The sequence below is a fragment of the Hemiscyllium ocellatum genome, chromosome 25 (assembly GCF_020745735.1).
Source record: "Hemiscyllium ocellatum isolate sHemOce1 chromosome 25, sHemOce1.pat.X.cur, whole genome shotgun sequence".
NCBI lineage: Eukaryota > Metazoa > Chordata > Chondrichthyes > Orectolobiformes > Hemiscylliidae > Hemiscyllium > Hemiscyllium ocellatum.
This window is the reverse complement of record NC_083425.1, coordinates 10,981,791-11,001,545: the sequence shown is the minus strand read 5'-3', so window position 1 is coordinate 11,001,545 and position 19,755 is coordinate 10,981,791. Positions and strand designations below refer to the sequence as shown.

General features: G+C 39.4%; 1 protein-coding gene across 1 annotated transcript; it reads right to left on the bottom strand.

Annotated features, from left to right (window-relative positions):
- Positions 1-3,915: 3,915 nt before the first annotated feature.
- Positions 3,916-19,466, bottom strand: cenpx (centromere protein X). Its single transcript, XM_060844793.1, has 5 exons — positions 19,398-19,466; positions 13,170-13,221; positions 12,477-12,530; positions 9,581-9,669; positions 3,916-4,714 (listed from the first exon to the last, which is right to left on the bottom strand). The coding sequence occupies exons 1-5, from the start codon at positions 19,431-19,433 to the stop codon at positions 4,700-4,702; spliced, it is 246 nt and encodes an 81-aa protein (XP_060700776.1). The 5' UTR covers positions 19,434-19,466; the 3' UTR covers positions 3,916-4,699.
- Between the last annotated feature and the right edge of the window lie 289 nt (positions 19,467-19,755).

The following is a 19,755-nucleotide window of genomic DNA, read 5'->3' as shown; positions in this document are numbered from 1 at the left end:
ATCACATCTCGGCCAGACCAGGTAAGGATGGCAGTTTCCATCCCTAAAGGACATTAGTGAACCAGATGGGCTTTTCCCATCAATTGGTAATGGATCCATGATCATCGTTAGACTCCTAATTTCAGATTTTTAAAAATGGAATTCAAATTCCACTCTGTACTGTTTCAGGATTTGAACCCCAGCCCCAGCCCAGCCCCAATATGGGCCTCTGGGTTCACAGTACAACAATAATAGCACTAGGCCATCACCTCTCCTCATAATCATCAACTGGAAAGTGCGACCAAACAATGTGACAAGCTGCAGCCAGGTCTCTGGACAAGAAGGAAATGCCCCACACAGCATTTTTGACACACACAATCTGACTTCGCTGTTGGTTCCCTTTAAAGAGAGATACAGCTACTCTCAGGGGTTGGGTAAGACAGGATTAGATCCTTTGTTTAAAATAAAACAAAGAACTGCAGATACTGGAAAGCTGAAACAACAGAAATTGGTGGAAAAACTCAGTATCTGCGAAGAGAAAATGTTACCGTTTTGGGTCCAACAAACCTTCAGAACTTAAGGCAGCTAAAAAAAGGTAGCATTTATGCTGAAGACAGCGGGTTAGTGAGGGGGAAGGTGGGCACAGGGTAGGTGGAGGTGGAGCTCAGAGAGAGAGCAACAGGCAGACAACGGGATGGATAATGGTGGGCCAGGGAGAAAGGAAAACTTGCCATGGGGATCATACATAGATGAAAATGGGTTGACTGTGCTGAAAGCAGTCCATTTCTCAACATTGTTTGGAGTGGTTAAAGGATATGGAAGATGATGTTCCAGCCCTAAACGTTTTGAACTTGATATTGAGTCCAGAAGGCTACAGGATCCACAAGCAGAATATAAAATGCTCTTCCAGCTTGTGCTGAGCTTCACTGGAACAACATTTCGTTGTATATGTTTGAAGTAATCCATTATGTACGTAATGTTTATTTGGCCACCCTGAGAAAGACAGTTCTAACGTACACATATTTAATGAAAAGTTAAGCATACTTTCTGAAGGATGTAAAGTCGACCTCTGTGAAGTTGAAAAAATGTCATTGTAATGTGGATTCATAAAGCTGCTACAACTAAAGGCAGATGGGTTTTGCCACTGTGGTCAACAATGCAATAGCAAATGAGATAACTTAACTGCTGAAAACGTCAGCATTTTAGTGAATGAAGAAGGAATGTTTGGATTACTATGTGTATTTGGATGAGAGTAAATTTCTCTATTAAACAAGATATTAACATGAAGGATGATTAGGATGAATCCTGATGAAGGGCTTATGCCTGAAGCGTCGATTCTCCTGCTCCTTGGATCTGCCTGACAGACTTTTCCAGCGCCACATTCGGACTCTGATTGGAATGAATGTCTGCTTTACAACGTACTGGCATCAGAAACTCCCTGATCATTTACACAGTTGTATAACTGCTACAACAATGGTCAAAAGGTTCCCTGCAAAGCCACATAAACAAGTCTTTATTGGTCAGAATCTCTATTTTTCACATTATTTAATTTCTACTACCACCTATTCAACAGAAGTCTCTCCTCCTTCCACTACCTCCCTACTCTTTACAACATTGGGCAACTTGCCACAAGTAGTTTCTTTGATAGAGTAAAATGATGTTCACTGAAAACTAAAGGTTATACTTATTCTAATTCAAAGTCCTGAAAATCTTCATGTTTCAACCAATATCCTTAATCAGCTGTAAAACAATTACAGTTCTGTATTTATGGCATATTTCCTGAGCGATCCAATGACTTTCTCTCATGTGCAGTCTTAGAATAGTTGACTTTATGTCTGAAGGCAGAAACCCTCATAACACTTAAAATGTATTTGTGATGCCAAGGCAGTAGGCCAGGTGTTGTCTAATGGGATTAGAATGGTTCCTGATGAAGGCATTATGCCCGATACATCGACTGTCCTGCTCCTCAGATGTTGCCTGACCGGCTGTGTTTTTCCAGCTCCACACTTTCCCACTCTGACTCTCCAGCTCTGCAGTCCTCACAGAGTTCGCCACCAATGTTAAAATCTCAGGTTTGTATTTCAGGGTACAAGAATAAAATCTAAGCTTACAGCTTTTGAAAAGATGTGTAGCTTGGGTTGTGGATGCAGTCATAATTCATTCGCTGTGCTGGTGTGATTCACAGAGACATGCCAGAGAATTCCTGGAAGCCTGGCACTCCAACTGAAACTCAAATCAATAAACACATTGAACTGTATCCCATCTACAAACCACTCAAATACAGAATCGGAAGTACCAACAATACGGGGAAACACAAATAGCAGGTGGGACAGACCACCACATTATCAAAGACGCACTGACTAGGTCACCTAACAAGGCAATGAAATGTCTGCAGAAAAACACACCAGCTCAGCAAACATATCTACAACCTCAAAATCTATGCTGGTTAGGATGGATCAGAAGCCTAGTAAAGTAAGGGTGAATCGCTGTCGGGAGTGAGGTTTTTTTTTATTTGTCCCAGGGATATGGGGGTCGGTGATTCGGCCACATTTATTGCCTATGCCTAACTTTCCTCAAAAAGGTGAATGTGATCTGCCAGCCAAATGTGATTGCTATCTGGTATTGAATAAACACCATGTGAATACAAACCATATGACCCACTTACAAATAATGAAGATTTGAAATCTTCCTTCTTAATGTGATATGATAGCATAAGGAACGCACTCAATTTTCAATGACTGTTTTACAGTTTAACAATGGTGTTAATGTAAATGGTAATGATAACAGTATATTTGCTCAAGCAATATTTGGTATGCACAATTTGTAATTTCTTATGTACTAGGATTAAGGGACACGAGTTTAATTTTTAAAGTTCATGATATCTTAGGTGTGGTATAATAGATTAAAATAATTATTCACAATTGGATGAAGTTATAACTGTAAGCATTAAAAATCAGCTGCTTTTGTCAGAAGGTTTTGATAGCTATGGAGTTACAGCCCAATTAACGACAGAAGGAGGTAAGAATAGTGTAATTGGAGGTAAGCAGATTATAGCTAATGAAGCCAATACTGAGGCTGCCTTTAAGACCATAAGTCATAGAAGTAAACCATTTGGCCAGTTAAGTCCACACTGCCATTCAATGAGATCTTGGCCGATCTGATAATCTTCAACTGTGTTCCTGCCTTTTCCCTTACTAATTAAAAATCGGAGTATTGAATATACTTAACAACCCACCACAGAAAACAATTCCAGATTCACTTGCCTCAAAAAAGAAATCACTTCCCATCTCAATCTTAATTGGGTGACTCCAAATGGAGATGATGCCCTCTCGTCCTAAACTCTCAAGGGGAAACAACCTCTCCACATCTACCATACCAAGAAGCTCATTAAGAATCTTGTACGTTTATTGGAGCATTAGTCCACATGAGTAATGCTTGAAAGCAGAATACCTAAAAATCAGATGAGTTCATTTTTTTTGAGCAAGTGTTTTCCAATTTCCTACCAAAAACACAAATCTCCAGATGGTTCGATGCTAAGCTTCCTTCTGGGTGAAGGAAGAACCAAACTAGTACAGGGCCATTTGGCGATGCAGCTGGTTTTCAGCTGTTCTCGGGATTTCATTAGTGCATCATTGCAAATGCTAACCAACCCGAACACAGCCTGTAGCACCTGGTGGTGCTGTTCATGCAGACTCTTGGCCTTGTCCTGGCCTGCTGAAGACAAAGTCATCCTTTAAACTGTAGACTTGTAATATAAAAAAAAGAGTGGGGGAAAAAAAAGGAACAGTGAAATTAGTCAGTAATTTTTAATTAATACTTATTTATGTTTACAAAATAATGAAAATAGTCAATCACAAAAACAAACAATTTTAATTGATTTCAAATGAACAATTAAGGGTGTATGTTGTAGAACGAACTTTTGAGATGAAAAAAGCAAGATACGCATCAATGTAAAGATTATTTTGTAGATCAGTTCATATTGACTTCACTGTTAATTTCTCCTTACCATTTTGTTGGGAAATATAGTTTCAGCACAATCAGTCCAAGTGGATTAATTGAAATAGGTTTTATCCAGGAGTTTATCTTCTGACAGTTACTCAATATTTATATTTCACTCAGAGTGGCAATGCAAATATAAAAACAGATAAGTACAACAGCCAAAAATTATTTTTCTAAACTTCTATTTTTAATTTATTTGTACGAGAAAACTGTTACAAATGGCATACACCAGAAATACTAACATTAGAATCATTTTGTCTTTGATATTAATACCTCTCGACTGTAAACTTTGAGCCTTAACCCTTCGTTTCCAAGTAACCATGCTATTGATTTTTTTAACATGCATTTATGAATTGATTTCTATTGAATTGTAATTTCAAAACTTTCAGAAATCCATCAGTGGAAAATTACACCATTAGGTCCACTTGGAAATCAAAGTTTAAAAGCTCAAATGCTACAAAGCATATTTTTGCAGGTCTTGTTTTGACTGTACATAAATTAAATTTTAGATTTGACAATTTATGAATGATCAGGAAAATAGGAACAATTACTTATATAAAATAACAGTACAATATATAATTTAAATTATAAACAACTGTGAACAAAGACCCATAACTTCTATTACAGGGGACTGATTTCAAAAAACGATGTTATCGATGTGGCGATCGAATGTTGGTGTAATATTATAGATCAGCAGTACCTCATGGGAAAAGTCCAATTTCTAGAAATCCAAAAGCTGTAAGAACAAGATGAACATTTAAAAAAAAAAGACAAGCTACAATGAAGGTTCACAAATTTTAGAAATCAAAATGAAATGTAACAAATTTCATTTTAACTAAAGCTCAAAGTAATTGCTGCCCTACAATTAATGGAACAGATCACTTAAAGATATTGTTGTGAAGATGTGGGTGTATTGTATTTTTAGGAGAGTTAGAAACTAGAAGAAATATGTGACAGCACAATTGTTCTCAATAAGGTAACAATGTAACACTGGGTCAAAAGCTAGATTAGCTGGGTTGCCTGGAAATGACAAAACATTCAAATTAGGCCAATCAGTTTAAATGATACCCTGAAAAAAATACCAAATTCCAATCAAGTTTGAATTGAGTATATTGACAATCTTAAAAGCCCATGACACAATCCAATGCATTGGGGGTATAAGACCAGGGAAAATTGAACAGTTGGGAGGAGAACTGCCAGGCTAGCAGCATGTAACGACTGCCCATCAAATAGCTCTCTTAAAGGTATCTTTATTGGTCAGTAACCTATGAAGCAGAATCCACAAGAAGAAAAGAAGACAGGAATTCAGAGAAAACTGAATGCTGCCTGGTTTTGAGATAAGAAGTTTTGTTTTGTAAATCTTAATCGCAGGTTTTCTTGGACTAGTATTATACAGGGGAAGGTAAAAGATAGGAGTTGTAAATATTTTTTTGTTAATTATTCTGTTATACTTTAAGAAATAAAGTTGTTAATTTTTACTTTAAATAGTGCTCGACTTCGAATTTTCACAGATTACTGCACAGGATAAATCTTTTCTGTGTTGCTGATTTTAAATCAGCAGGAGGGTTTACCCTGTGTCGTAACAATATATTAGGGGAAAAAAAACAGAAGTTGCTAGAAAACCTCAGCAGGTCTGGCAGCACCTGTGAAGAGAAATCAGAATTAACGTTTTGGGTCTGGTGACCCTTCCTCAGAACTCGCAGCATCCACAGTTCTATCAGTTTTCACTTCAGGATATCTGTTGCCTTTCATACCCAGCTCTATAAATTGGTGGTCAGGGAACTTTTCTGGAGTCTGCTTTACTCTATTATACAAGTCCTACATAAAATTTCCACCAAGTGTCTTGTAAAGGAATAACAACATCCTCTAACATCATGGGGCTATTTTCTCATTCAAGAGAGACGACTAGTTGGGGTTGAACTTGGGGTCAGATCAGGAGAGATGTTGAGAAGGGGGTTGTTCATGGTAACCTCAATCATGTGGGAATTGAACCCATGTTATAGGCATCAATCTGAATCACAAACAAGCCATCCAGCCGACCAAGCTAACTGACTCTCTACACCAGATGAGGTCATCATGACGGGGCTCTCCTCAAACATGCTTCTTACCTGAGCCATAGTAACAATGTTAAACCACTACTGGTCATATTCTCTCTCGCTCTCTCTATAATTATAGCATCCCTGTGGTTCCCTAGAACTATAGCAGCCTTACTGACTTCTTTCAAAAAAAGTCCTCTACAAGTATACACTTCCCACTTCAGATTAGTATCTGGCACCCTCTGCTGGAACCCTCACTGCTTCTCTACTCCCTATGCTGTGGACTGATGTTTACTTACATTAATCTCAACTAAACTACCCTGTGCTGCTCAATAATCAAATCTTCTTTCAACTCAATTCATTAGATCCATGTGAGGCAAGGGACACAAACAAATAAATGCCTAGAATATTTACATTTATCATTTTCTAGTTAGATTTTAAGAGGTTAGTTTCAAGAAAAGGATTAGCATAAAGTCAGGATTTATAAGCATAAATGAGACAGGAAGCTTTACTATAGTTTCCCTCTATATTTTAATAGGCCTTTTCAGATAGTTGGTAACTCTCTTAACTGATACAGGTTGTATCATAATAGCGATCAATAAAACATCATGTTGTACCTGTTAAAAAAAATCCCAACTTAGTCATACAGTCACAATTCTACTTCTATTTTCTCTTATGATCAGATGCAGTCTTCTGACTATTGATTCAATGTTATCTTAAACTTCAATAACTTGAATAATTTAATTTTCAATTTAAAAGTGGTCTTTTGCTTCTCTTTCAGGCTTAAATTCACTTTCCCTCCCCTCTATTCCCTCCCTCCTTCCGGAATGGACAGAAATCCTTTGTCATAGCCATGAACACACATTGTGATTAGAAACATAGAAAAGTTTATTGCACATTCAGCCTATCATATCTGTGCTGAAGTCATTCTCATGCTGATTTTCCTATTCCATTTCTGATTGTGGTTCATGGCCCCCTATTTAGGGAAGTAAATCAAACATTCCCCATTACAGTCCAACCAAAATGCTCGAGCTTCATAATTTTCTTTTTAAATATTAAATGTGTTACTTAAAATTTAGATTCATGTGCCTTTTTAGAAATGTTCTATCATCCAATCAGCTTTATAGAACTAAGTGTTTACTGTGAAGATTTATAAATTTTATTCTTTTGTTTGGAAATTGGAGATTCTAAAATAGAGCTCAAGTTAGTTTGTTTTTTTAAATCTCAAAGTCAGTTTTAACAGAGTTCAAATATCACTTCCCAGTGGGTATGTGACTTAAGCTAAATGACGAGATAAACTCCCTGGTAAAATAATTGCTAAAGTATTTACAAAGTTTTCGGGTTTTGTGACCTATAGAGATGTGGGGGGTGCAGGAACCTCAATCAGGTTCAGTCCAGAAGAAAAGATCCATTCAGCAGAAGAGCAGCTTTTAGCTTTGGCAGTCTTTTTTTAAAAATGTATTCATTCATGGGAGAAGGGCACCATGGACAGTAAATGCAAGCCTAGCCAGCAACCCACGTAACCTGTGTGCAAATGCTTTTAAAAAGTAGATAAGGCTGGAAGAAACCCAAAGCTTTTCTTAGAGTTCATTAAGAAAAATCAGTGCCTGAGCCTGTGCCTGCATATCCTCTGCTCACAAGAATCTTGCTTTTTAGATATTATTACTTACTTCTGAAGCAGTTGGGACTTGAAGCCAGACCTAGTGGCTCAGAGGCCAGGGACACTATCACTGTATCATTAGAGCCCTCAAGGCTCTTGCTTTTTAAGATACACCTCCTTTCAATATGCCACCTGTCACCACCCTCCCAACAACTGCTCATTTTTCTGTATCATTTACTCTATGAAACAGTTGAAGTCCCTTCAAATTCATAAATTTCCCCTAATTTGTTAGTTTCTATCTCTTTATATTAGCTCAGCTGGCTGGATAGCTGGTATGCAATGCAGAGTGATACCATTAGCTTAGGCTCAGTTCACACACTGGCTGAGGTCATCATGAACTGCAGTGATAGGAACGGTGGATGCCGTTAAAATAGTGGGAGTTTAAGGAGGGTTTGGTGGATCAGAACAGTAGCCACTGCTTTGGATTGTGGCAGCATTGGTGAAGAGGAACTGCTGTGCATTAGCAGTTTTGGATGAGCTCAGAATATTGAAAAAGCCAATCCTAGAGCAACAAAAGCATGGATGAGTGTTTCAGTAGCATTTGTTCAGACACAGGAGTGGAGACCAATGATATTGTAGAGATGCCCCTAATTTGCCATCAACGGACTATTAAAATGGAAGAGAGACCTAAAGGGCAACTTTTTCCACACATAGGGCGGTACCTGTATGGAATGAGCTGTCAGGAGAAGTGGTGGTGTATGAATAGGAAGGATTTGGAGGGATATGGGCCAGATGCTGGCAGGTGGAACTAGATTGGATTGGGATATCAAATCGGCATAGACGGGTTGGACTGAAGGGTCTGTTTCTGTGCTGTACATCACTTTGACACTCTGATTCTATAAATCACTAAGAATACTGGCATAGAACACAAGGTGCTTTTATCAGCTGTCTGGAAAAAGGAATAGCACTTTACCTCTAAGTGTGCTATGACCGTCTCCTGACATATGTAGCTACATCAACATTGTCTTTATATGCCTTCATTATAGCACCTTCTCAAAAAGCCACCATGTTCATTTCCATCAAAACAACACAATAACGCAGCAAGCCTCTTATAAGCCCCCATTACATCCAGAACATTCAGAAAATCACTCCTATCATTACAAAATGCTCAACATTTAACCAGACTGCATTTGCACTTCCAAATAATAGAACACAAAATTCAACAGTGGGAATTTTGTTACACAAGATGGAGTTGGTTACAGCAGCAGAATGCCCTGTCTTTGTTAACATGTTGCCAGTTTGAACACTTAAACATACAATCATGTCTTAAGAACTGCAGCAACTTGTCATGGTCTATTTAAGGAGGTAATTCAAGTGCCAACGTATTCCTTCAAATGACAGTATAACAGCAGAGTTGTAAATAGATCCGAGTTGTTTGGGTGTTGTTAACTTGTTCCAAGTAAGCAGTAATACACCCAAGTTAAAAGACTTTGAACTCCAACCATGCAAATACTTTGAACTCCCAATTGTGCAAAATTGATGTACTTTGACAAGAGTAATTTGATTAATGTCATCTGCAAAGTGGTATCTACTGCCGTTTCTCTCCTTTCCCATTTTCTGTTTGTTTTACTACAAGGAAATCATGCTCAAAAGGGAAAGATGCTTGCTGTGTGCAGAACAGATTTTGCTGACAATAGTAAGAAGAAAATTCCATCATTTCTAATTTAACATTCTTAATTAAGATCCACAGTGCATGTTCCTACTCAGACTGTTTAGATTCTCCCATTCAAAACGGTGAACCTACATACAAGCTACTCAACAGATATTGTGGATAAAAATGGTAGGCTGGACAAGCTAACAAACAATCACATTTTTGGAAAGGAACTGCCAGCTACACTGTTTTAATTAAACCAATGTTTTTCTTTCTTTACCCTGTTACGAACGTTAAGTAATTGTTGTTACATACCAGCTGGGGCAAAATCTTCTCAAAATGGTCAAGGTCTGCTGTCCTAGAATCTTCATTAGATGCCTGTCTGGCAGTTCGTGCTGCTGCCTCTGAATGTGATACAAGTTTCATGTTAAATTGTGTAGTGTGTACATCATGCAAAACAAAAGACTTTGAAGCTTTTATGGCAAAAGTATCAGTTTATTCCTTCCAGGAAAACCCTCTAGTGTGTTGAGTAACATTTCCAATTATTGTTGACATGAAGAACATCAACATGTTGGCTGCAACACCATCAATCAATAAATGAAATTCATAGAACACTTTTAAAATAGAAAGGCATCAAGGCATTTCACATAAATCAGACTAGCATTGACAAAGTCAAAAGAAATATGACAATTGACTGATGGTTAAAAATATAGATATTGGAAATAGCTTAGGGAAAGGTAATGCTGACATCCCTTAAATGAGTTTTTAAAAAAAAGAGCGGTTTGGGGAATAAATTATAGGATCTAAATGAATAAAGGTAAGACAAGCAAAGAAAGTGGAGAATACATGAGGTTGTCATTGGACTGCTGTAGTTCTCAAAAGATTACAAAGCCAGAAACTACACTGATAGAAATGGCAGATGCCATCAAAATAACACTAGCGTGGGAATTTAAGGAAGGTTTGGTGGACCAGAGCAGTAGCTATTGTGTTGGACTGTGGTATGATGGGTGAAGAGGACCTGCTGTGCATTAGCAATCTTGGAGGAGTTCAGAAGAGCATTGGAAAAGCCAACACTTGAACAATAAAAGCATGGATGAGTGTTTCAGTAATACAAGTACAGAGACAGGAGTGGAGAGTAATGACATTACAAAGGTGGAAACAGTGGTGAAGAAGATATGCAGTCAATACTGAACGGAAAGGGCAGGGCTGTGAACAGTATAGTTCTGCCTGAAACAACGCCTTGGTTTTTGCAGCCTACAGCAAAGAAAGCGTAGTCACCACTTACCTAGAAAACATTTTGTTGAGATCTTTGCAATCTCAATTGATTGTGGTATCATTTACTGGGGATTCCCACTGTTGAATACCAGTGAGATCATCATCAGCCAATCAGGAAATAGAGTTTTTTTTAAGCAAAGATCAGAATAATGTTTTGGACCCAGAGTCACAACAGAAGTCGAAATATCAGAACAAAAAATTTAAAAGTCTAGCTTGTATAAATCTAATATTTATTAAGAAGGGAAACATTTAATGACATGCACATCTCTTTCGGAGGTAGATTGGTTGTTCAGTGGTCATAATTATTTAAATTCCCACTAAAAACCCAGTTACACTTCAATGAACAAGGTACAACTTAATTTTTCAGTTCATGCAGAAATGGTTATTTGACAACAGTGAGGTTGAAACAGCCCATTTCATGGTCTCTACCAAATGCACCATCCTAATGCAAGAGGGAATATGTTTAATTAGTTTGCCCTGTCAGTCTGCTCTGCAGGAGTGCCACTTTAACTGCTACACTAACCTCTCAAAATAGATGAAAAGGGAGTTTCACTTTTCCCTAAACACTGGGGATTAAAATGGGTGAACTTGAATACTTCAGCCCTTAACTTCCATGTTAGAAGTGATTCCTCACCCAAGTTGCCTTCATTGGGATTCTCCCTTCTTTCCTGCTTTGCTTTTTATCTTCTGCAATTCTCTTTCCTATTTTCTCTGTTGGAATTGCACTTCTAATCGTGGCTGTTCCAGTTTTATCAGTTGCCAGTCTCTACATATTAGCTCAGTTAGCTGGACTCAGTCTGGCGATGCAGAATGATGCCAACAGCACAGGTTCAGTTCAAACTGGCTGACAGTTCACCATGAATGTCCTGTCTTCTCAGCCTTGGTCCTCGCCGGAGGCCTGGTGACCTTCAGATTAAACCACCACCAGTTCCCCCCACCCCCTCAAAACACTCTCTCTCTCTCTAATGATCGAACAGCACTAAGGTCTTCTGGGACTATGGTGACTTTACTTATATCACTGCTAATTTTTCTGTCCCTGGTTTTCTGGCTTTCAGATGGAACCTCACCTCTGTGTGCCTAACTACCCCTTTTAATTCTTCCAAGAATGATGCTTTCAATTTTTTCAAAGTTGTCTTGATCGACAAAAACATTCACATCAAAAGGTAGACATATTATAGACCCAAGAAAACTATTTTTGCATTTTTATTTTTTAAAGAAAGCTTTAGGAACAATTTAATTTTCCTCTACTTCAATTCTTTCATTCACCAGTGGGAACTGCCACAATCTCAGAACCCTCTCAATTGGGTGGGTGGGGGGATGATGAATTAGGTCCTGTCTTTTAAACCCCCTCGTTAGCCACAAAGATTTTTAATTCCTTTACTATACAGCTAAAAAGTTGTACTAATCAGAAAGAAGAACTCAATTATAAGGTTTTGAGTAGAAGATGAATTCTTATTATTTAGCAGCCCCACAAAAAAATAATAAAATGCAACATCAAATATCAACAAGTGCAGGCATAGAGTGTAAAAAGGGGAGAGTGTATTACTAAAAGCAAGGTCAAGTATAGACATCATGAAATATCTCAAGAATCAGATGGAAGTCCAAAACTGGTAGTCTATTTTTACCACTATCATAACAGTGCAATCAAAGTAGGATTTCCCCTCCCCTGCATCCAATCTGTTTAATTGGCTGAACATCTCTCCTGAAATTGTATTCAAATCTTGATGAATTGTTTTGTTTGTGTTTTACTAGCTTGTAACTTACATTAACTGTTGCTAATATGTTCTAGAAATGTTCCTCCATTGGAAAGAATGGTCTGTTTAACTAATTCCACCCTCATGTAATGAACACAAAGTCCAGTACATTTGATTATTTTATTGTATTGTATCACACACACACACAGAGTCTATTAAAATGACTCATCTTACATGCTTACCTACAACAAATATTTTCAGCATTTCAGACATAATGATGACAGCGTCACTGTTAACTGTAAGTAAATACAAAATACAACATTTAGTCCTTGATTATGAACCATACAGCCAGTTCAAAGCACATTACTATTTCTATCCATGACCTATATTCACTGCAAATGGTTCATGTCTCTGATAGCAGAACAATTCTTTATCCACATTCTGACATCAAAATTCCAGGAACAAATAAAATATTGTCCAAAAGGTGCTCACTCCCTATTCTCTCCAATTTCTGTTCAAAACATCTTTTGTTTTCCACAACCATGGGAGGTCTGAATGAGTTCTCATCCAATGGAATACATTTTGTCAAATTTATTTTTTTACTGAGAACTGCACTCAAAGGACTTGAGTACAGTCTAGCAGTTAATTGTTACAATGTACAACCTGCTCTAGATTTCACCATAAGAGGGAAAATACATTACATCAAATATACAAGTATTTGTCTCTGGCATATCAACTCAGATTACACACAAACATCCTGTTGGAAGTTAGAACTTGAACTTTTCCCCTACTATGCCACACTGCATTAGTTGGGTGGACTTTAGCACCTTACCATTCATGGAAATCACCCTTTAACTATTTGTTCATTTAACAATCGGAAAAACAAAGTACTTTTATTTGCTATCCCACTTTGATCCATTCAAAAATGAACATACCTTTGGTTTTCTGATCCTTAAAATAGAAGTATAGTAGTTTACTGACCAACTCCTGGAACAGAAAATAATATGTTTTGCTGAGCAATGCTCTTAAGAATATGTGAAGCTAATAAATAAACATACACAATTCAATTTTTCTCCAGCTCAGATGTCTATTTTTCTTAAAAATAGCATTGTTGATGCATGGAAATTCATCACCATGTGTTCTTTCATATGTTCAGTTGAGTGTGAATCTTAAAGAATGATTGAATTTGAGGATTGATTTATAATGCAAGTCCCACAGCAATGGAAAATAATTACCGTAAGGCTGACCATGACGTTTTGATTGTGCTCGTGCAAGTTAACTTAGCAAATAGAACACTTTGAAAAATTACGAAGTCTTGTTAAAATCAAGCAATCCACAACATGTCATGTAGTCAATCAAACAAAGTGAGCTAGCTGTACTTATAGCTGGCATTATGGAAATACTCAGCTCTTTTAGTCACTGACAAATTTGCGAAAAGTACACTTGTACACTAACTACAGGTAATACCTCAAGCAGCCTATGTATTCATCTTCAGTCCTATAAAGCATAGTTTGTTACAAGACATAATGCAAGAAACATTTCAACATGTTGCATAGCAAATTGACTTTAAAAGGAAGAATCTAATCCAAAGTGGTCATGCACTTCAAATTTTGATCAAAGATATCATCCTTGCTTCAGAACAGCTGGGCTACACATATTTTACTTGGAATTTCTCCCCGTCACAAAACCTAAGTAGGGACAATGAATTATAATTAGCAATCTTCTTCAGGATGTCTTCGGGAGCAAATTCTGTAAAAATCATCTATTCTCAAACTCATCCAACTGGGGCTACTATGTATAAAACATGGAGACACCTGGAGTTTTAAAATCAAACATTTAAGTCAGTTACAATCAACCAAATTAATATTCATCCCTTTAAGCACAGGAAACACATTTTGACACTAACATGCTTTAGCACGATCCATATATTCATTTTTAAAAATATTGTAAGTAAAACTGCACATGCAAAAGCAAAAAGAGTGAATTTGCTTATTTTATGGGCGGCACGGTGGCACAGTGGTTAGCACTGCTGCCTCACAGCGCCTGTAGACCCGGGTTCAATTCCCGACTCAGGCGACTGACTGTGTGGAGTTTGCACGTTCTCCCCGTGTCTGCGTGGGTTTCCTCCGGGTGCTCCGGTTTCCTCCCACAGTCCAAAGATGTGCGGGTCAGGTGAATTGGCCAAGCTAAATTGCCCGTAGTGTTAGGTAAGGGGTAAATGTAGGGGTATGGGTGGGTTGCGCTTCGGCGGGTCGGTGTGGACTTGTTGGGCCGAAGGGCCTGTTTCCACACTGTAAGTCTAATCTAATCTAAATATTACTTCATTCAAGCAGTGACAGTTCAGTGCTGATTTAGGTTGAGACTTCACAGTACAATGAAATGGATGGAACAGAAAAAGTGGGTGATTTATAAGGACGGAAATACTACAACTGTTTTGTGGACTAATGAAAGGCTATTCCTGCATGTTATTCAACACACACAGCTGCAAAATGATCAATGCAATTGGGATTTCCAAACTTTAGGGAATTTAAGAAGGTGGAATACTGGGACCATAAAAGTTTTGAGAATTTCTCATGAGTAGTCACAATGGACAGTGCCTGGTCAGCTTGAGTGGACCTGAAACCTACTTCCTTGCCCTGCTACGATGGAGATTTGTGCACTAGGTTTGACAAAGAACTGAAGAATGTTTCCATTGAAGTGATGTTGTTCAGTAACATTTGAGAAGACACATAACTACCACATAAGTAAAAACAATGACTGCAGATGCTGGAAACCAGATTCTGGAGTAGAGTGGTGCTGGAAAAGCACAGTAGTTCAGGCAGCATCCGAGGAGCAGTAAAATCGACATTTCGGGCAAAAGCCCTTCATCAGGAATACAGTTGCAAGCAAAATGCAAAAGTTGAAAACTTCGTATAAGTGGGAATTCAGTGGAGAGGTAGATGTGTGCGCTCCTTTTTACATGTAATACTTGTTGTGGTTTATGTTACAGTTAAAAAGAAAATAATTTCATATACCTGACTTCAACTAAATCAATAATTAGTTAAAATTCTAGATGCTACATACAAGTTGATGACTTGCATGAACTAAGCAATTCAACAAAATACAGATGACAGCACAAGTGGTGTGTCACAAATGCAATATGTGGGAGTTTGTGGAGAACACTGATTCATAGATAGCCCCATCAACAATAAGTATCTACATCTTGAGGAAATTTAGCTCAGAGTTGATGAATTAGAGTCTGCCCCCTTCCTCAATTTGGTGGTCTGTATTGCCATTAGTGGGCTTTGCATATAAATTAATCAATTGGAAAACATGAGTGATTGACTGGTGGTGGTTAATAAATTGAAAACAGACAATTTGATGATGGAGGATAAAAATAAGTAACATGAGTGATTTGGTGGTGTGTAATTTATCCAGCTTCTCTGGATAAATTAAAAGAAACACTGAATAGGCAAGTTCCTTGTGGCACAGTGGTACTGTGCCAACCTGAGCCAGGAGACCCAGATTCAGGAAAAAACAAACAAACTGGAGTCTGAAGCGCAGACATTTTGGGCAGAAGTATAATTCACAGGACATGTTAATCCAGGCAGAAATCATACATTCATAGTTGGGAAGTGTTGCAGATCTGGTAAACAATCAGGTCAGGAAGATATGACTGTGAGTCAGGTGGATAAGGGGACATCTGGAGATAACCTTTGCTGTTATCCAACATGTATTAGGTTCCTTTTGCTCATATGTTTGATGTGAACATTCTGTGGGTAATCTCTCCATGATTTGTAGAAGTGGGAAGAGTGAGACAAATGAGACAGGAAAGGTATAGGTAGGGGTAGTTGCTGTTCCCTATAGTACCCTGAAGAAACAGATAACGAGGGTTTTAATTAATAAAACAGGACAGAGTAGAAGGTTCAAGGAGAAATTTATAGGAAAAAAGTCAATGCCAAAGAATAACGTCATATTTGGTTCAAGATAAGCAGAGAATGAAAATAAAGGACAAAGTTGAAGCAATAGTACGAGAAAAGCTAATTCAGGAAATAAGTTAAAATCAAAGACATTTTTTCTGAGTGTACAAAACGTACATAACCAAACAGATTTATTATACAGTGATAAGTGAGGTTTGTTTTAATAGCCGTTACAGAGTAGTTTCATGGTGAACAAGACTGGTACCTGCAGAATTCTCTCCATCCAACTACAAATTTGTATAAACCTGGGTACAATTAACTGGAGTACAGCTGCACACTAGTCCCAGGATATGAATTACACAGGAGCACCTCTGATGGTCTACCATTATTCTTCTAGTTTTAGCTTGCACACTGATGCCCACAAAATCAACCAGCACCACTCCATTAGTTCTAAGCTTTCTGTACACTCGCAGAAAACCAGCTTTTCACCACCTTTAATATTTCCAATGCCTTTGTGTCACTTGATTGCTCATCTGTTATCGGATTGTGGATTAGCCAAAAAAGTTCCAAGAGTTAAATATCAGCACCATTGTTTCAGCCTCTCACAAACTCCATTCATCAGCTGCCAATTCCATCCCTGGTTACTACTTCAGGTTGAACCAAGTAATTTTCCAGCACAGCAACCATAAATTTATCTTTCAACTCCATCCATAAACATCGCCAACCACCCCCAAGTTTTACACCTTCATAACATTATCCAACGTAACTATGCACAAATCTCTCTCCACAGATGCTGCTAGACCTGCTGAGTTTTTCCAACACTTTTTAAAAAAATTTCAGACACAGGGTGACCTCCATATCCACCGGTTTCCATGGTTTCAGTTACCTGCGGGTTACTGCGGTCGGAACCAGGGACCAGCAGGCTGCCAGGATAGTAGGCTTCCCTTTTAAGTGAATGGGTTCGCTCCTATTTGCGGCTTCGGGCTTCTGCAGTAGGCCTTGGAATGTATCCCCCTGTGGGTATGGTGGGACTACTGTATATATTTTTTAATAGCTATGTTGTGGAAAAAGGTCATTGGCCCAACACGTCCACACCGAACCTCTGAAGAGTATCCCACCCTATAGTTCCCAAGGCTAATGCACTTAACCTACACATTATGGGCAATTTAGCATGGCCAATCCACCTAACCTGCACATCTTTGCACTGTGGCAGGAAACCCATGCAGTCACAGGGAGAATGTGCTAACTCCACACAATCGCTCGAGATTGGAATTGAACACAGGTCCGTGGTGCTATGAGGCAGCAGTGCTAACCACTGAGCCATTGTGCCACTCCACCCAGCAGCAAGATAGACATGTTGGTGGAAAATTCAATGGGCCAAATGGCCTCTACCTGTAGAGAGAAGAAATCTATGATAGCACAAGAACTAGTGTTAGAAAGCTGAGGGCAATCTCGTAATCAGACAAATCAGTCCAACTCCCAAAGTAGAACACAAAACTGCAGGTACTGGAGACATAAAACAAAAATAGCAATTGTTGGAGAGGTCTGGCAGCACCTGTGGGAAGAAAACAGTTAACTATTCAGGTCCAGTGACTCTTCATCAGAACTCCAACTCATTAGTCTATCAAGCCAAGTCTCTCCAAAGCCTTCCACACCCTGGTCCAGTTCTTACCTCTTGTATTTAATCACAACAAAAAGAAAATGACATGGCTCTCTAGGTCTCACTTCTGCTGACCACTAGAGTTCAACTGATTCTTATTTCAGCATTACTGTACTAACTACAAACAAAGACCTGAAAAATGAATTTTTGGGTGATAAAGGCTAGATCAGAGTGGATTTGATTAGATTTAAAAACTACGTGGTTTGATTGTTTGAAGTAAATACAAGGGACACGACAGTATACATTTTGGGCATAAGCCCTTCATTAGGAAGGTGGGAAGCCCCGTGGAGGCTGAGAGATAAATAGGAGGGGCTGGAACAAAAGGTAGCTAGGAAGGCAATAGGTAGATGCAGATGAGGGGTGATGGTGATAAGTCAGAGTGGTGGATGGAGCGGATAGGTGGAGAAAAAAGATGGATGGAGGGGGGGTTCAAGAAGGCGGTACTGAGTTGAAGGGTCTGGGATAAGGTGGGGGGAGGAGAATTGAGGAACTGGTGAAATTGACGTTGATGCTGGGTGGTTAAGGGTCTCGAGACGGAAGAGGAGACCACATCAAGAGCAACAGACATATCCAGACACCTTATTTACTGTATCTGTTACTGTCGGTGTGTTCTCCTCTACAATGGGGAGACAGGACGCCAACTTGCGGAACATTTCATCACCAGGCCTCAAGCACCAAATAACCTCACTGCCGTGGCTGACCACTTGAACTCCCTCTCCCACTCCGCCAAGGACATGCAAGACTTGGGCCTCCTCCACTGCCAAATTCTAGCAACGCAACACCGGGAGGAAGAACACCTCATCTTCATCCCTAGGGACCCTCCAACCACACAGCATCAACGTTGATTTCACCAGTTTCTTCTCCTCCCCTCCCCTCCCCTCACCTCATCACAGACCCAACCTCTCGACACTATCCTCTTGAACTTCTCCCACTGTCCATCTTCTTTCCCACCTATCAGCTCCACCCTCCTCTCTGACCTAGGTAAGGGGTAAATGTAGGGGCATGGGTGGGTTGTGCTTCGGCAGGTCGGTGTGGACTTGTTGGGCCAAAGGGCCTGTTTCCACACTAAGTAATCTAATCTAATCTATCACCAATCACCCACCACCTGCATCTACCTATTGCTACCTTCACACCCCCAAGCCCCACCACCTGCTCCCATTCATCTCTCAGCCCCTACTCCTGATAAAGGGCTGATTAAACATTGATTCTCCTGCTCCTTAGATGCTGCCTGACCTGCTGTGCTTTTCCAGCGCCACACTTGTTGACTGATCTCCAGCATCTGCAGTCCTCACTTTCTCCCTGAAGTGAATACAAACCGTTCAACCTGCACTTACTTGTATTTATTTTGGGGGAGGGGAAGGGGGGAAAAACAGAGACAGACACAGAGACAGAGAGAGGACAACAGAAATTGCTGTGAAAAAACTCGCTGGCCTAGCAGCTCTGAGAAAGGGTCACTGGAACCGAAACTCTGATTTCTTTCTGCACTGATGCTGCCAGACCTGCTGGGTTTCTCCAGCAATTTATGCCTTTGCTTCAGATTCGTTTGGAATTAGGGCGGCTTAATAAAGGCAGGGCAATTAGCGACGCTGCCTCGACGAACTTACTTTCTTGAACTTGGCGCCCTCTGCTCCTCTCTCCATCCTCCCACCTTCCCGCTGTCAGCCACTGATCCCACCTCCTCCCGCTCACCATTGGCCCGTTCCTTTATGACGTCGGCGCGCCTCCGTCATCCCGCGCCTTCATTGGACAGTTCCGCCATTAATCATCTGTCCGCCCGCCCGCCCGTTAAAGGATGGGGAGAAGGGGGGAAATCACCTGACAACCGGTTTTTAAAAAAAAGCTGATAGGTGACCGCTACTTGGTAAAATCGTTGAACATTCTGTTTTTTTTTGGAGTGTGAGTGTATATGCACGATTTTAGGTGAGACTAATATCAAACACCCCCTTCTCTTGGTTCAGCCGC